Below are 18,741 nucleotides of genomic sequence, written 5' to 3'. Positions count from 1 at the left end.
TTTTGATCTACAATTCTAGTTTGTAATGAACTAGAATCTAGAACTTGTCACTGCTTCTCCTATTGCACATATTTTGGGTCGAATACTTTTCAGATTAATAACAACAGTGTCGACTGTGTCACATTGAAAGAGGCGAAAAAACTGATTGAGAACAGCAAAGAGAAGCTTCATTTGGTCGTCCGAAGACACCCGACCAGAAACATGGAAACAGTTGCTCAGTGGGCTAGTAGAAATGCAGTTGAACCTGTTGCATCACTAAGTAAAGGTAAGCATCACTGTTTGGTTCCTGCTTATCTGATTCTGACACTTCAAATATGGGTCGTAACACGTATTTGTGTTTGTTTTTACTCGATATTCCATAGGCTTCTGATGTTTCTTTATCATCTTTTCAATAAATTCATATGCTTTCTTTATGTCAAGCCATGATTAAAATACTTAACTCTGATCTATAATGCTTTGATCTAAGTAGTGGATATTTTTGCTGGATATCAATAGGAGGTTCTGTCATTTGATGGTTTGTTCATATTTGGACTTAATTTAAACAAACACAGAGATGTTTACTATTCACGTGCCTTTATATGAATATGTTATGGATTTTTTTTTAATTTTCTGTTCCCTCTTTCCAGAAGTGGCATTGCCTGCAACCTTCCTTGATACTCCCTCTTCAAGGCCTCATTGGAGTAACCAGAATGTTTATGTCCAATCTCCAACAAGAGGTAAGTGTGATTTTATTTGTTTATTAATGTCTGTATGGGGTCATTCAAGTATTACATCAGCATTGATGGGGGGGGGGGGGGGGGAAGGGTTTCTGATTTGCTGACTTTTGATGACAGGGGGGGGGATTTTAACTACCCTATACAGAATAAATACACTGTGCTGTACAAGCTAAATGATCCTTATTCATTAATGTTATGGAAATGTTAAACAAATTGAAGAAATTACCTTCATTTTGCATGGCTATAATTGCCTCAGGTTACAAGTTTTACATGATATAGGAAACTTTATTACGTTTTTAAAATTTAATTTTAGATTTCAAAGGTATTTTATCCAGACAAATTTTATTTTATTAACATTTTATTTGGCAAATCAATCTTACTTTGGTGATAACATCTCCTTCCTGAATGGAAGCATCTCTTTCGAGAAGCGAGCGATTTGTTATTTCCTTGACGTATATCGAGCAACCAAGTATGATTCCAAAATCTGAAGGTATTTAAAAAGTTCATTTTAAGCTGAGTTAATTGAAATTATATAAAGAGAACAATAAATAACTCACGAGAATAAAAAAAACCCCAGAAAATCAAAACAAAATTACAAAAGGATGTTACTTTTGGATGATGCTTACGTCATCAACCACCCATTATAAAAATATGAAATATTCTTAATGGCATTTTAATCGGTGCGCCAAAATCAAGGAAAACCGTTCTCTACCTGAATTAACATTTTCCGTATTGATAAGTCCCCTACAGAGCCACTTTAGTGATCCCTAAATGGTTCGCGGATCCAAATGATCTGGAAATGTGTCTGGGCCACTTAAGTGCTCTGGAGCTGTGCAATGCATCACTCAAGTGATCCATAATTATGCCGCAGATTATTTTAGTAATTGGAAATGTACAGCGAGTAGCTTGAGTGATGTAGAACCACACTGGGGGCCGCTTGAGTGCTCTAAAACTGTACCACCCGTTACTCAAAGGATCTCTAAATGTGCCACGAATCGCTTAAGCGTTCTGGAACTGTGTAGTGGGTCACTTAAGTGATCTGTGAATGTGCCATGGGTCTGCTTGAGTGATCTGAAAATGTGCCACGAGCAGCTGAAATGCTCTGGAATTTTGCCATGGGTCACTTAAGCAATCTGTAAATGTGTTGCTCAGTTCATTTTTACCAAATCCCGTTTGAGGGGACAGGCCACATCAGATAACCCCCAGGGCCACATTTGGTCTGGGGGCCAAAGGTTTAACATATATGGCTTAGAGAGTGGGTCGCAATGAATTTCTTGAAGAGAAATTTCTGAGTTCTTAGAATTCAAATAGCATTGAAATTAACAAAAAGTGATTATAATAACATATAAATGTGTTTTATTCTGGAATTTATTTTTTTTAAAGAAATATTTTTGCATTAAATAAAATTGATTGCCTGGGGGACACGAACCTGCTTATGTACCCTCCCACACAGCGCACGTCTCTTATCCCATGAATATGCGATAGGAGGTGGGGGCAAAGCTGACGAAAATTTGCTGACGGAGGAGGAAAGGGGTCAAAAATAGCAAAAAAATTGCTGATGTAATACTTGAACGGCTCCCTATATAATATGGTTGGAATAATATGCAATTTTTTGTTTGAATATTAAAGTGTGTTGCTCATTTTCTATCAATGAATAACTATCATAAGATTTTAAGATATACTATTTATCACAGTGGTGTTCAAACTTTTGGCACTCATTTCTGCCTAGCGCTAATTGCTACAAATTATTTGATTATGGCATTATAGCTCTAACGATCATTTACTAGTGATGCTCTCTTGGCAGTAACAGTTGAGTGGAATTAAATTCTTACTAACACTATGTAGGCAATTATCAATATCCTTGGCATTGTGCGGTGCTTGAGGGAGCTTTGATGCACTTGTTTAGAAAGGATAATTTTTCAATAAAATTTAATGCATTTACCAACTTGAAATTTCTCTCAAATGTAGAAATGTTAATTCATGGTACATTAAATTCAATCGCACTGGATATCATAGGCAATAGGTTATTTTATGATTAATTACCTCATGAAAATCCTATATAATGATACTCTTTGTAGCAGACATCTTCAACCTGTTGCTCGTGAGCACCATAGTGCTGTATGCCCATGTCTAATTTCATGCTCAAAAGCACTTTTAATCAACGTCCTGATTAAACACCCTGTACATATTGCATTCAATAACTGAAATCATCCTGATTTTTTGTGCATCCATATTTCAAACTTGCTGTAAGGGGGTGCGCTTCTTTTGATCATGGGCACAGGCAGTGCTTGCGACTAAAAAAAGGTTGAAGACCTCTGCTCTATAGCAATAATTGACTATGTAACATCATTACTTTCCATCCCAGTGTACTTTTTATAATATTAATGTATTACAAAGATATATTTTTTAACAATAAATCCTTTATAATGATATGTTTCTCTGGTCATTTGATTATTGGTACGTAGGAGCTTGTTAAATGACCATACAAAATACATATTTAGTAATTTACATCTTAGAAGATTGAATATTAAAAATTAAATTTGAATGTCATGAGCTGCTTTGGGATTGTTGCTTTTCTAAATGTATTTTTATATGTTCGTTTATTAACATATACTAATTATACTCTGATTTATTTTGTTTTATAGCTGACTATAGCTTACCACCACAACCTACTGATGACAAGAATAATTTGATGAGGTAAAAATATCTCAATTTTATTATTATAAGTTTTTCATTTACTATATTTTCTAAATTTTTGTCTAAAAATAAGGATTTTCTAGATGCTTTTAATAAAAGACATCTGCTTTTTTAGTTCAATATTTATTTTTTTTCCCCAAAGGCCTCAAGGGAACTGGAACATGACTCAATCCACTTACGGAGATAATTCTCAACATGCAAATCGTTTGCAGAGCAACTCTTACTCAGTATCCGAAGACCAACATATCCCTCCTAGACCACCATTGCCTCATGCTGCAGAAGGTAATGTATATTCTATTGTTGGGGATTCTAAACCGAATTTCTTATCCTATTTAATAAATATTTTAAGAGAAAACATTTTTTTCCTATGGCATCAGTTTGATAGTTAAGAGAATTCAATTTTTTTGGGGGGGGGGGGGGAGAGTGAGACAATGGTATTTTTTTATACACACACACAGTGAGTTATTGATAATCACTCAATTAGTTTTCAGAGGTTGACAGAGATTTTGATCAGTGTGCCCAAATATGGGAGAACTTCGATGAAGTCTACATTTTTTTTTTATAACGTAATTATCACATATTCCCAAGAGATCTTTACGATCTATCCGGGGAACTTTTTAGTGTTAGCTATCCATGCCCGAACCTGCACAGTCAGAAGCTAGCTCCCTAACCACTGCCAGGCGGAAAGTGATATGATCTCTTCATTAGTATAAGAAAAAGTGGAAAAAAGGGTAATTTTATAGAATAAAACTGCAGTATTTAATGCTTATTTTCAATCTGAAATTTTCAAACACAATGTGGTTTAAACATTAACAACTCCTTAAGTTAATTGAATTTTCCGATTACTTTTCTTGCCCACCTGTTTGGAATAAATGGTTAGAATGTCTGTTAGTAGTAGAAAGTTAGATCTATATTTGTATAATTTTGCAATGAAGTATGTGATAAAAAAATTAACTAGGCAATTTTACAGTATTTTGATGACCAAATAAGTGAAATAACACCACTTGAGTGGATATTTCCAATGATATCTATTTAGACAGATTTGACTGAGATTTCCATGATGTTATTTTAAATACTCATTATTTAATTTTTTATATATACATTGTAATAATGTATATTATGTAAATAATAATTTTTCCTATGCAAGTATTCACACTATCATTTTTGTATGCAGATACAGCTTTCCAATCAGATGTTTATGGCAACCATAATTTCCGAAGACCATCTTCTCCGTAAGTGCAGTCATATTTAATTTAAAATTAAATCAATTGAAGTTGCACATCATCAATGGCATATCAGTCTTAAGACTGGTTCACCCCCCATGTTCAGCAGCCGCCATTCATCTCTTGGGCTTTGTTCTTTAATTGGTTATAGCTGGTACATTCTGCACCATTTAGTAGCGTTGTGATCCTAGGCCTTCCCCCTTCAATCCTGCCTTCAATCACATCTCATGGAAATCCATAATGATGAAGAACATGTCCCAACCAGTGTAGGCATCTGTATTTAATCCTTTTCAGGATTTGGTGACTCTCTCCAACCTGTATTAGTACTTGTGAATTTGCCCTCTTCAATGTCCGGCTTATGCACACCAGCACCATATCTCCAGTGCTTCCAATCATTTTGCATCTTTCTTGTTACACAAAAATTGTGTATAATAAAGTCAAGAAAATCCTAGGTTTTTACCCCGGAAAGTTTTGAATGATCACAAAATTCCATAGTCTGACTTGTAAAAATGCCAGCGTTCATTCCATAATAGAAAATTATATCTTAATTTTTTTACTATCACACATTTAATTTGCAATCTAATCAACAAAATAAGATACTTCAATTTTGCAACTCTTTGTTTTTTCTTCGGTAAAATCTGGAAGCTACTAATATCCAGGCTTTTGCAGCCACATATTTAGTTATACCTATTTAAATAATAGTTATTAACCTAATATTTAAATAATTATTTCCGTACCTATATGTATATTTAAAATTGTGAGCGGGTATTGAAACCTATAATTTGATTTTTTTTCAGTGGGGTTTAAATAATAATGTCTCTCAATATAATGAGTTAATTTTTTTGTGATTCGTTATTTAAATTTTTTAGGCCTGATCCTCGGTTTATTAGTTTTAAAAAAGACGGAAGTGTTGGAATTAGATTGACAGGGGGCAACGAAGCAGGTATATTTGTTACCGGTGTCCAGCATGGTAGCTCTGCGTTTCTTCAGGGTCTGCAGCCTGGTGACAAAATCTTGAAGGTAAAGAGAAAGTTTTCCATCAGCTCCTTGATATGTTAATGTTATGTGTGTAATGCTTGATAGTAATAAATGTTATTAAAAAATAGATGTAAACCTGTCTAAGATGGACACAGTTTAGACACTGCTTTCACATGTGAAACACTATGCAACAGAAAAACTGTTTAAAACAAAATAATATCTAAGTCTCTTGGAGTTTTGCATCATATAGGTTCCACTGTATTTGGATAAAAGATCACAAACGCAGTGTATTGCTTCTTTAGCAGCTTTGCGGTTTGTTTTTTTTTCCCGGTTTGAGTAAAAAGCTACATAATTTCTATCTATATGTAATCTTTGAAATAATTGGCTTGAATTCCCTCACAATAATGAGCTTTGTTTAATAATATATATATATAATATTCAAAATAACTACTTTTTCTCCAGGTGAATGATATTGATATGCGTGGTTTTACCAAAGAGGAAGCTGTCAATTTATTGGTTGGTATTCAAGATAGGGTAAATCTCATCGTGCAACATCGAAAAGAAGGTAAAACATAAGTTTTTCTCTTTCTTTAACTGCTTATAAAGGATGAATTTAAAATGGGTACTAGTATCATAAATGCCTCATGTGTGCAAAATCAAAATTTCATAGTTTTGTAGTATAAATAATCTCTGTTACAGTTATTTTGCTATTTTTCCATTTCACTATGAATACGGGATATTCAGTTTCGTCCAGAAAGTTTGTGGACTGATATTACTATCTATTGCTCAAATCATTAGGATGTTTGTTATGATGCTGTGGTGGTCCATAGTGACAGACTTGCATTATCAGTACCCAGGATTGAACTCTATCATCGCCACAATGGTGGTCCACTGAAGTTTGTTTTCTGTGGTACCCAACTTCAAGGCGGAAATAAAAGCCGACCTCTCAGTTAAAGTCTCACCACAGAGAACAATAGGCCTACAACAGTACAATTAGTCAATCAGTACACTTCACTCATAGTTAGAAAAAATTTATGGGAGATGGCAGCATTACACATAACAAGCATTACACAGACATTGTAAACCCCCTCCTCCCCCTCGATGCTGACATAATACCTGAATGACCCCCTATGCATTATTTGGATACTTTTCTAATTGGAAGTATGCCTCTAGAATCAATGGTTCACCAGTAAAATGCCATGTGCCCTGTTACCTATGCACCCTTTATATATCTTTGCTAATAACAGTAATTGCTTTTATTCAACTGCTATAGTGTTATCAGTTCAAAAATTTTCAGGAAAAACTCACAATGCTATACTTTGATATAAATTTTGTGAATATCAGTGGTACTTCTCTAAAGTGTGTTTTATACATATTTTTTTAGAATATGAAGATGTTGTTAGCAATCAAAAAGGAGATTCTTTTTACATAAGGTAATCATTAGTCATATATTTCTTTTACTTGGATGTATGCAATGAATTTAGTTGTAATTTAAGATATTAAAAACACACAAAATAGTTTTCAAACAAGAAATAATGTGATTTTTTATTAAAAAGAAACTTCTGATCATGGAATTATGTGAAAAATACAATAGAAATAAGGTGGAAAATGTAATATTCATGTGAAGCTTTTCTGCAAACAATTCTTGAGGAAAATTTTTTGACTCATGTTTTTTCTGAATATTCATAAAATGTATTCAAAGCATTAGTAATGTTCTGTGCTTCATTAATGTTTTTATGGTCATTTGTAATATTTCCGTCAAACCATTATAACTTCATAATAATTTGAATAGAACAATAAAATAATTCATCTTATTTCCAATACTTTCCAGAACACATTTCAGCCATGAGAGCAGTGGCAAAAGCGAACTGAATTTCAGGAAAGGTGAAGTCTTTCATGTAGTCGACACACTATATAATGGAAACCCTGGACAATGGTTGGTGTACCGCCTCGGAAGAAATGGACAGGAGATTCAGAGAGGAATCATTCCAAACAGTGCAAGGTTAATTTTTATTTTCACCTGACCTGCTACATTTTTAGCTTATGGGGCTTCTATTACTATCAATAAAACAATTTCATATGTGTAAGGCCTATAGCATACCATTTTTTTTCCCTCTGATATTAGAGCTCGAGATTTGGCTCAAGTTCATCAGAGTACTACAAAGAAAGATTCTGAAACTAGTGGTCGAGGAAACTTCTTCCGTCGAAGAGCCAGACGTTCCAAGTCATTATGCAAAGATCATTGGGAAGATATTATTTTAGGTAATCCTTCTGTCTTATATTTTTAAAATTCTTGCATATACTGACATATAGCTAGGTAATTGAATATCCAGACCTTAATGCAATAGTAGTTCTAGCTGAAAAAATAAGTTATAAATGAAGTATTATAATTTTATGACAATAATGACAATATGGCATATCATAATTAATATTATATATGATAATTTGTTTGAAAATTATAAAGAACAAGAAAAATAAACTTTTCTTATCTTATTTTGATTAGCCGACCCTGTTACAAGATTTCCAGCTTATGAGCGTGTTGTTTTGAAGCAACGTAAGTGTGTGTCCTATACTTATATTTTTATTGGTGTGTGTGTGTGTGGGGAACGGGGGTTAATCTATGTTTTAGTCACCATATATATATTTATAGCATGCTTTTATACTTCAGTCACCATAATCATGTTTGATCATAATTCAGCAGATAAGCATTTGATATGAATTCACTAGTTTTTCTGTTTTCTACATTAATGTCTAAGTGCAGGGGAGATAATTCTTTGATGTCTTTGCATGATTCAGTATTTGAATTCTGCCAATGTGGTGGTGGAGTGGTCATAGTGACAGACTGGCATCATGAGAACTCTGGTTCGAACTCCATCGTCGCCAAAGTCGTGGTCCGCTGAAGTTGGTTTTCTTTACTTTTCAACTTCGAAGCGCGGATGCGAGCCAATTTCCCTGTTAAAAAGTCTCTCCATAGAGAGCAAACAGGACTACAATGATACAATTTTATTCAATCATTGCACTTCTTCACTCATAGTTCACAAAATAGATGACAGCACTACAACAAGCATTAGATAGAAACAAACTTCATATTCGGTTCACAATATATAAACACACATTCCAACACACACACGCTCATTCATTAGAAGTTCCGCAGAGGAATATGGACAAGGTCCATGTATGGTTTAGCAGTAGTATTTTAATTCTTGGAATGTTTGTAGAGTACAATGCAAGTATGCACCTTAGAGAAGACATTGACGACAAAAAAATAGTCATAACACAAAAAAACATTCTATGCTCTACATTTTTTGTTGGTCTAGTACAATGTTTCCCAAAGTGGGTGATAAAACCTACTGATTTAACATGGGATCCTATGGGTTTACTTGAGTTGGCGGGGCGGGGCGATGAGAGAAAAAAAATTGAAGGAGGAGGCGATGGAACAAAAAATTTTGGGAGATTATGGTCTAGTCATTAATACTACTATATGATCATTCTTAAATAGTACTAGTAGGACTTAAAATTGTAGAACATAAAATGTTTTTTGTATTAAAAATATTTTTGTATATACTATAAGGCAGTGGTTCTCAACCGGGGGCCATATGACCTCAGGGGGGGGGGGCCACGGATGAAAATCTGGCGAAAGGGGAGCCATCGCTACAGATACGGGGGCCACGAAGAAGTTTGTGGAATTGAATTTTTTGTCACTCTGACTGAAAAAAATTTAATTTCAAACAAAAAATGCATAGAATATATTTTTCGTAATTTTTCCGCTATTCAAGTAGCATTAACATGAGGAAAAGGAAATAAAAAAACTGTTGCATTTAATCTCAGTGGGTTTGCGACTTGGGGGTGACATTAGGCCCTGACACAAACTATAGAAGAGGTTTAAAGCAAAATGGAGTAACTGTAAAGACAAAGTTGTGTGTGTTCGAAGACTTTTCATTCAAAGAGGGCTGCCGTAAAGAAAGCAGACAAAGATTTATTGTCTAGATATGCGAATTCGAAAAATTTACGAAATTTGGGGTAAAAAAAACAGCATTAAATGCGGGTAGAATGGTTTCCTCGCATTTAATGATGTTTTTTTCCTAACCACCTTCGAATATCTCAGTGAATATTGCACTTAGAAACGATGAATTTTTTTGTTGGAGACCGGGAAACAACTTTCCAATTGGGTTTTGGGGCACAGGGTGTCCACATAAAAAGTTCACATTTTTATTTGAATGACTACGTAACCCCTGGCAACATGAATCAAATATCTGAGTACTACACATTATTCGGGTACTTTTTCCAACTGGAAGTATGCCTCTAGGACCAATGGTTCGCCAATAAAATGCCATATGCCCCTTTACCTATGCGCCCTGTACATTAAATACAGTACAGACTATTATGTGAAATATTGTGTTGCGTTTAAGCCAACTCGCACATTGCTTAGTTCGCCTGCGACAGAGCGGCCACATTATGAACCAAAAAGCCACTTGAAGGAAGCTTGTCATCCAACGAAATATCAGATTTTCACTGTATCGAAATTGAAGTCAACAAATTGATAATTTTCTTATTTGAAAATCTGATTAGGGGTCATTCAAGTATTACGTCAGCATCGAGGGGAGGGAGGGGGTTTGCTGACTTTTGATGATAGGGGGGGGGGGGGAGTTTGAAGGTTGCTTACGTCATCAACCATCCCTTTTTGAAGATATGAAATATTCTAAGATGCTGACGAAATTTTGCTGGGGGGGGGGGGGGGAGGGGGTCAAAAATGGCTGAAAATCTGCTTACGTAATACTTAAATGGCCCCTTATGGGCCTTCCAATGGGCTTAAAATCCTGATAATGAATCATTATTATGTTCACATGAACAGCTTTGCCACTGCGTTAGGCAATGACAAAATACGTATATACCGGGTGACTCGAACTGTTGCGCCGTCCACCAATAGCATTTTTTTTTTTTTTTGCCTTGTAGCATTTGCCGCGAATTCACAATGGAACTAACACTTTTAAACGGGAATTAAAATTAATTTAATACTCTAGAATATACTTTAAGAAATTCGTTTTTAAAAATATTGTTGGTGCTGCTACCTACTTTCAAAATCAGAAGTGCCTTATGTGGTGATGACGAGAAGCTCAGGTATAAAACTAAATTCTTCATTCAAGTTTTCTCCTTATAAACAAAGCTTATAAACTGACCTGAAAGATCAAAATTCCAGTTCAGTAATTTTTTCAAGACCCAAGGAGGCATCCAAAACATAGGACCTCCACGTCCGACGACAGGTAAGATCGTAAAAAGTGAATTTTTCCACACTGCACTTTATAGTAATGTGCTGCCATCTAATGTCAAATTTAAAAGCGACTCATGTGGTGATGATGAAGTTTAAAGTAAAAAACTATATTCTTTATTCCGCTCAGTTCCTTATAAACAAAGCTTGTGAACTGAACTGGAAATGGAAACTATAAGTTCGGTTATTTTATTTGAGCATAAGGAGACGTCCAAAACAAAGAGCCTCTTAATGAGCAGACGACAGAGAAGAAGTCGGTTCCCTACAATCTAAGCTCACAAACAGAACTGGAAGTTCGAACTGCCGGTTCAGTTATTTTTGCAGGACACAAGGAGACACCCAAAACAAGTAACCTGGAGAGAAGCAGACGACATTACTGGTCGGACTTATTACTAGAGGGAGCATCCAGCTACCGCGACTGCAGCGACATCAAATGCAAGGAAATTACGTGACTCGGTCAAAACAAACTTCCCGCCTGGCAATTGTTCCATAGAAATGTATAGTTCGGTCTCTAAAGCCGGGATTTCCTAGGAGCAGGTTTCCTGTGCCCCGCGCAACGTGATTCGCCCAGCGCGACACGCCGTCTACTCACCGATAAAAAAAGCAGTACGACGGTTTTCCTACAGAGCGCAATACCGCTCACGACAGCGCTTTACGTCGGGCGTGATTGGCCGACTGCTTCTGGAGGCGTCAAATGCGTCGTGCGCCGCTGTTTTGCCGATATTCTCTTCACTCTCTCTTGTGTGTTTTATTTCCCTTCCCTTCAAACCGGAGCATGCGGACGACAGAGTAGCTGATGTCATGGCCATATACTATAATTTAGCCGGCTTGATCTGTTGCGCCACGCTAGAAAATCGCAAACGCGTAGCGTAATTATGTAACACGTTTCTGCCGGCGCGAAATGGTTCGGTTCTCGCGGCGCAAGAAACCTATTCCTAGGAAAACCCAGCTTTAATATTGGTTTTTAAAGATTTAAAAAAAGGATAGAGAGAAGAACTCATCTAAATAGAGATTAAATTATTTTTATTTAATACCGGAATCATTTCTTTCATCATCTCTTGAATTTTCCTTCATCAATTCTGGATTTTCCTTCATTATTTTTTGAATATTCTTTCATTAATTCTGGACCTTTATTTCCTTTATTAATTATTATTTCTTTCATTACTTCTGAAATAATTGCTTTTATTAATGCTGGAATTATTTCTTTCATTGATTCTGAAATTATATCTCATGAATTCTGGAGTTGTCTTTTTCATTAATTTTGGAATTATCTCTTTCCTTCATTCTGGAATTATCTTTCATTAATTTTATTATTATCGCTTTCATTAATTCTTTCACTAATTTTGGAATTATCACTTTTATCAGTGCTGTAATTATCTCTTACATTAAATCTAGAATATTTTCTTCCTTTAATGCTGAAATTATAACTTTCATTAATTTTGGAATTATCTCGTCCAAGCTGAAATTATTTTTTCATTTATTATTTCAAACTCCTATTTATGCCATAAGAAAATAACGGGGGGGGGGGGGGTCGTGTTTGTTTTCACTCAGTCACGTGATGTTCCGACGAAAGATGTTGGTGGACATTGTTCTCAGCACTGCCAACGCGGAGACCGCTGACGTCCTACTCTCTCCAGAGGCTTGACTTATATACTTTTGGTCCTGCCATTTAATCTTGAAATTTCAGGCAACTCATGCGACGATGAAAGAGAGATAGAGAGTTCTTTGTCATTTTTTGGCATGAAATTTTCGACTAAAATTTCGGTAACAAAGTTCATAAATTTGCAATAATCGATTTTATGTGGAAAAAATAATTATTTCTTTCCACAAAAACATTCGGAAAATATGGATGATCGAACAAATACGTGAAAACACGGATTATGTGGTCTTCAGATAGGGTTACCAGATTCAAAACTGAAAAAGGTCGACGCCTGGTGCGAACCTTGGGCAGTGCCGTCTTAACGCATGCTTCCCCCACCCCGGGCCGTGCCCGAAGAGCCTCAAGAGAAGAGGTGCCTCAGAAAAACGAGACGTAGTTGCATTTTTCGAGAATTTTCCATGTAGGGCCTCCAAAAACTCCCTTGGCTCGGGGCCTATGATGCTATTACGGCGTTCCTGCCTGTCAGCCCTACTCTTGTGGCAGTCATGGAATTCTAGTAATTGATTCCTTTACTTCTATTGATTTACATTAATTAAACAAAAACAGCTATAAAAAATTCGAAAAATGATCAAAGTTATCGAATTGCAACGTATATTTGATAAAGAGATGATGAAGCGCTTTAAAAGTATGACAAAACTTCATGTCTGTTCAATATGATTCGAGCCACGATGAAGTGTCAGCAGGTGGACCACGTGCTAATTATTATTAATAATCTATGAAATTTGTAAAATTAATTTAAATGTCATTCTTTCTCAACGGATCGTGTTTGATTACGATCCAGACCATCAACGCGTTCCTGAAATAATGAAAAAAATTAGAGTAATAAAATGCGTTCTCTCTGAAAAAAAATTCCCCTCCAAGATTTATGTTCGCAACTCAAAGTTTGTAAGTCGGGAACAACTTCATAAAATGTTTTTAGAGGGAGCCGCAAAATTTTTTTTCTGCATTGGGTCGCAAAATTCTCCTGAGCCCGGACCTGTCTCCGATTTTTGAATTTAAATATCCCAGGGAATAATGCAGTTAAAAACATGTGATTTGTTTGTTGGGCTGAGAAGAGAAAGAGCAACAACTCTCTAATTGGAAATTAGAGGTGGGTGGGGGGATCGTACAAAAATTTACATTTTTTATTTTGCGTACACTGTATTTTCATCCTCAAAACTCGTACAGGGTGATTTCTGGTCACATTTTGAGAATTTTTAAAATTAGAACCATACCACTACGATGTGAACGGTTGATGGATAAAGGCTGTACCAACACTCCAAAGAGAAACCATTGAATCTTATAATGGCAATAATATTAGCAATAGGCAGGGCCGCAACTAGTGGGGGGGGGGGGGGAAGCAGGCGAGTCTGGTGCTCCAAGCGCATTACAAAAGGAGGCGCAAATTCAACCAACCTATCCTTCAGCATTACTGGGGGCCGGGGGGGGGTCTAGTAGGGGCCCGTAGTTTGCCCCGGCTCAAGTATCCAGTTGCGGCCCTGCCAATAGGTATCTTATTTCTGGCGATTCACCGTTATATATATATTGGGTATTTTTTCTTTTTAGATACATTGTCAAGTTTGTAGTTTACACCTGGTAGCATTTCTTTTGCTTCTATGGATGAAACTACATAGTTGATCCACTAATGACCCACAAAAATCATGTCCTTATTCTGTAGAACTTGGTTTGCTGCATGGGGCCCATCTGGTCGCTTCTGGCAACCAAGTGACAATTAGATCTGGTTCCGATTTTCAAGAGTAAATATGCAAATAGGTAGGTAGGAATTTTTAGCAAGGTAGTAGTGCCTCTTTCAGAAAAGTCGCTTTGTATGTGGGCGTATGATGATGTTAAGACAGCCATGGGCATACTTTATGAAAATTGCAAAAAGCTAATCGAAAAACTTGGCAATAATGTGAAGTCTAGTTTGCAATATTATTAGATTCTCATCTTTCATGCCATTCTTGTGATAATGATCTTCAACTATACAATCAAGTGTTCTTACAATTTTAGGATCTTCTATTGGATGATGGATGTTGAAAAAAAATCGTGCATTAAAAGGAAAATACCATATAATATCTTTTTGGTGGTGCCCCTTTAGTACTGATGCCCTAATCACGTGCTTATTTTGCTTAATGGTTGATCCGACCCTGTGACTGCGCACATGATTTCTCTGGAATATGAATGTTTCAAACAAATATTTAAAAATTTTTCACACTTATTTTAGTTAATTTTTTTAAGTTCATAGTATTACTACAACATGAACCTGTATCCTTGATACATTATTGAAAACGATGTGAAAGGTTGAACTTTACAATTGTGATTAATTTGTGTGGCTACTCTTAACTACTTTTATCCGCATGAAGAGAATAAAATTAATAAAACTGCTTGCTACCACTTTTTGTAATTTTTATCACTACAAGAATGTGTATTTTAGAAGCTACAACTGACATTTTCTCAACGAAACCATAATCATTTACACAAAAATAAACTAATTTGAATTAATACAAATTTTTCATCTAGCACAGTAACTTGACGACATTGTGTCGTCTTCAAGCGCAGAATTCATCATTGATTCAAAATAATTTATTCTATTTTTTTAATGTATTCTATTACGTTTATTTTGCTCTTTCTTTATTTTCATAAATTTAAAATTAATCAAATTAAATTCAAACATATTTACAGACAATTTTCGAATAACTATCTTCTAATGGAAAAACGGGCGGGTTTAGAAAATTATTCATGTTCGCAAGAGGGAGCCATAGGAATGAGAAATGGTTAAAAGGGGGCCACGGACAAAAAAAGGTTGAGAACCACTGCTATAAGGTACATACTTGCCAGACTAAAAATGCTTTCACTTTTATAAAAAGCCATTACTGCACAGAAGGGTATTTTTCATCGTATATTGTGACTTCGCCCTTGCTTCTAGAGAAAAGTAACATATCTGGCAGATAAAAGGATTAGAGTTGCTTGTTATTACTTTTTCATGATTTGATTGCTCATATGTAAGTGCAAATTGAAATATGATTTTTCTTTGTTCTTCCGTAGCTGGATTTATTCGCCCAGTTGTTGTTTTTGGTCCTTTAACTGATATAGTGAAGGAGCGCTTATTAAAAGATTATCCAGAATGCTACGCTGCACCTCGTAAGTGGGGTTCAATTCATCATTTTTTTCACATTTCACAATGTGATATGAAGTTTAAAACTTGATTTCAGAAGAAAGATATATTCTATTATTTTTTTTTGTGATCAGTTTTCTAAAGCCAATATTTTTCTTCAAGAATAGCAAAAAAAACTCCCCATGGTTATAAAATTATAAACTTTTACAGTGAAGGTTACTCCCTACGAAAAATCCTAGTTATAACCCCAGTTTCTATGAATGTGTGTGCACATAACACAAGGTTCATAATTTATCTTATTGAATTCTGAATGATTTCAGAATCTGATAATCAAGCTGAAGAAGAGCAGAGCAATCTCAAAAGTCCAGGGATAATTCGTTTGAGTGCCATTCGAGATGTGATTGACAAGGTAGGTCGTATGGCAATAATATGAGGGGGATTGAAGTCACTATGGTGTAAGCCACATTCTCAACAATTCTGAGTCCAGAAACACAATCTAGGAGTTTAAAACTGTTAAAAGAAAAAATTAACTCTCTGAGCTTCAATAGTTTGTCTTTAAGATTGTGAAACCACAAAATTTTTAACACGAGCCTCTACGACAACTCGCAAAACCTTTTTTTTTTTCAAAATGAGGATTGATTGGCTTATGCCACTCTGACTTCAACCCCCCCCCCCCCTTCATATATTATAGGGGAATGGTCTTGTAATTTACTGTGAGAATATATGCTTTTCTTAGAGTATTTTGACTGCTCAGTTCAAAAAGTCAACAACTCCGAAATTGTATCTTTGACTTTTGCACGCCATAAGAATGGCAGAAAATGTCTCTACACATTTCAAAAGAGCAACAACTCTCAACTCTGCTTATACAACTCTCTCTACTGCGATTAAATCTGAGTTGCTTCCCATTCAGTTTCATGCAAAGTTAATCTTTGAAATGCAGATGGTTAACGCAGATACATAAAAGGCAATGACTAAAAACATAGAATTTTGAGTTGTTTTTTTGAACTGGGCCGCTTTTTCTAATTTTCTGCAGATGCTGATTGTTTGTGATTATTTGTTTTTTTTCCCCAATAAAAGGGCAGACATGCTATTTTAGATATAACTCCAGGAGCAGTTGATAAGTTGAACTATGCACAGTTCTATCCCATAGTTGTGTTTATGCATGCAGAGAATAAGCATATTATCAAAGAGCTGAGGACTAAATGGGCCAAAGCATCATATAAAAGCTCTAGGAAACTATATGAACATGCAGTAAAGCTAGAGAAACTTTGGAGTCATATATTTACAGGTATGCTCATGAAATTTCTTTCTTCTGAGCAATAATTCTGCAATTGTAGATCTGTGAATGGAAACAAGGTAATTCCCCAAAATGATTGAAATCGGGTTTAAACTTTTTTTCATTCTATTCAACCAACGAGCACCATTTAGAGTGAGAAAAAAATAAGTGTAGTTGACCAGTTTGCTTGAGGCCAAAAAATAAATAAATAAAAAATAAGTTTGCTTGAGGCCAGAACTGCAAACTCAATGCTATGAGTGGGAGTGAGATGCAGACAAATTCCTTGGATCTCCTGTAAAGTTATTTTAGTTTTGGGATTCATCTTGTTTCTATTCTCAGGTCTACAATAGTCTAATGTTTTTGTGGTCATTTTGGATGAGCACCCAGTGTGTGTCCTGTCAGAGGTAGCAACGTCCTATGCAGTAGAATCTCGATTATCTGGGGTACAAAAATTTCAAAACCTCACAGAAGGTGGAAAAGATCTGATCATAAAATTAATGCATGGATAACAAGGTTGAACAAAGAATAATCTTAGTGGATACTTAGATACTATAGGCGTGGTTATTTGTATTGCTTACTTTCAGTAAACAGCAGTTTTTAATAATGAAAAAAACAATGACAAGCAGAAAACAATGATTGTCTGTGATGGCAATGCCCATGAAGCATAATTTTGCTTCTTCATTTTCTGTCTTCCTTCGATTTGGAAGGGTCCTGAAAAAAACACACACACGCACACACTGACCTGGCCATTTAACCATGCTTTGGTTAAGAATTCTTTTCTCCAACATTATCTTGGATAATTGAGCTTCTACAGTATTTAGCCTGCACGGTGTGAAGGTTATGCACCTCTTGTTTAAAGTGTAGTGTAATTAAGCATTTAACACTTTGTTTTCTCCCATATTATCAGTATTTTGATACTCTCACATATTCTCTCAGGTACAATTCCTCTTGCAACTGGAGATTCTTGGTACAAAAAGCTACAAGAAACCATTGATAGGCAACAGAAACAGCCTCTGTGGGTTTCAGAAGCTAAAGTATGTATTTATAATGCTGCAATGAATAAATCTTGCTGTTCGTCATTTTTCTATTTTTCTCTTAATTAATTTGTTTGTTTGATAACTCGCCAAATGTTCGGAAGGTTCTAAAAATTATAGTCAAGTTTTTTTTTAAATTAAAATAATTCCTTTTAAATTTTTCAGCCTGATGAAGATATCACGGATGACTTCTTATTTCCCATGGCATCGAGACTAAGCTATGCATCTTCACCAGAGAGTGACTTGGATCTATCTGCTGATACACGTTCTCTCAAACTGAAAGAATGTGTTGACCAAAATGACAGACGCTTGGTGAAATCATCAAGTGACCCTAGTATCACAGCCGCAGAGGAATTGGCTGACATGAAGAATTATTATCCAAGTAGTACTTTGGGTAGAAATAGACAGGTAATGATTATTATAAAAAAAGTTTTGCCAACTTCAATACTTTGAATGGTTTATGTATGAATTACAGTTGACGCTCAATTTCATGAATTAATTTCAGCAATTTACAAACTAGTTTTTTGGTTCCAAACAATATACTATTCCTCTTAAATGTCTTCCCATTTATGAGCTTTCAGTTTCATGAACTAATTTTTCACGTTCAAAAGACTTCATAAAAACGAGCGTCAAATGTAGCATGATAGTTTACGTTTATGATTTATCATTCTGCTTTAATCAGACAATTTTTGATGACTTCAAGATGCAAAATAATAATTTAGGACCAATGACAAGGAATTTTTTAAATTTTTTAAATTAAATTCATAAAGAAAAATGTTAGTTATTTCATAGAGAAA

General features: G+C 35.3%; 1 protein-coding gene across 5 annotated transcripts in view; it reads left to right on the top strand.

The window, feature by feature from the left end:
* Positions 1-18,741, top strand: part of LOC149079598 (tight junction protein ZO-1-like) — a 326,888-nt gene that overhangs the window by 284,390 nt on the left and 23,757 nt on the right. For all 5 annotated transcript variants that reach the window (XM_089240203.1, XM_089240202.1, XM_089240204.1 and 2 more), the window contains 16 exons: positions 94-265; positions 627-716; positions 3,362-3,413; positions 3,556-3,695; positions 4,588-4,645; positions 5,506-5,656; positions 6,077-6,179; positions 6,999-7,047; positions 7,446-7,616; positions 7,740-7,876; positions 8,118-8,168; positions 15,565-15,660; positions 15,955-16,043; positions 16,712-16,922; positions 17,847-17,944; positions 18,110-18,352. In XM_089240203.1, the coding sequence (XP_089096329.1) occupies positions 94-265; positions 627-716; positions 3,362-3,413; positions 3,556-3,695; positions 4,588-4,645; positions 5,506-5,656; positions 6,077-6,179; positions 6,999-7,047; positions 7,446-7,616; positions 7,740-7,876; positions 8,118-8,168; positions 15,565-15,660; positions 15,955-16,043; positions 16,712-16,922; positions 17,847-17,944; positions 18,110-18,352 (1,911 nt within the window). The remainder of the gene's footprint in view (positions 1-93; positions 266-626; positions 717-3,361; positions 3,414-3,555; positions 3,696-4,587; positions 4,646-5,505; positions 5,657-6,076; positions 6,180-6,998; positions 7,048-7,445; positions 7,617-7,739; positions 7,877-8,117; positions 8,169-15,564; positions 15,661-15,954; positions 16,044-16,711; positions 16,923-17,846; positions 17,945-18,109; positions 18,353-18,741) is intronic.

Source organism: Pholcus phalangioides, unplaced genomic scaffold (assembly GCF_987345545.1).
Source record: "Pholcus phalangioides strain wild (caught in Gottingen) unplaced genomic scaffold, Ppha-v1.0 ptg000012l_1, whole genome shotgun sequence".
NCBI lineage: Eukaryota > Metazoa > Arthropoda > Arachnida > Araneae > Pholcidae > Pholcus > Pholcus phalangioides.
The sequence above is the reverse complement of the archived record's forward strand: the minus strand, read 5'-3'. Positions and strand labels throughout refer to the sequence as shown.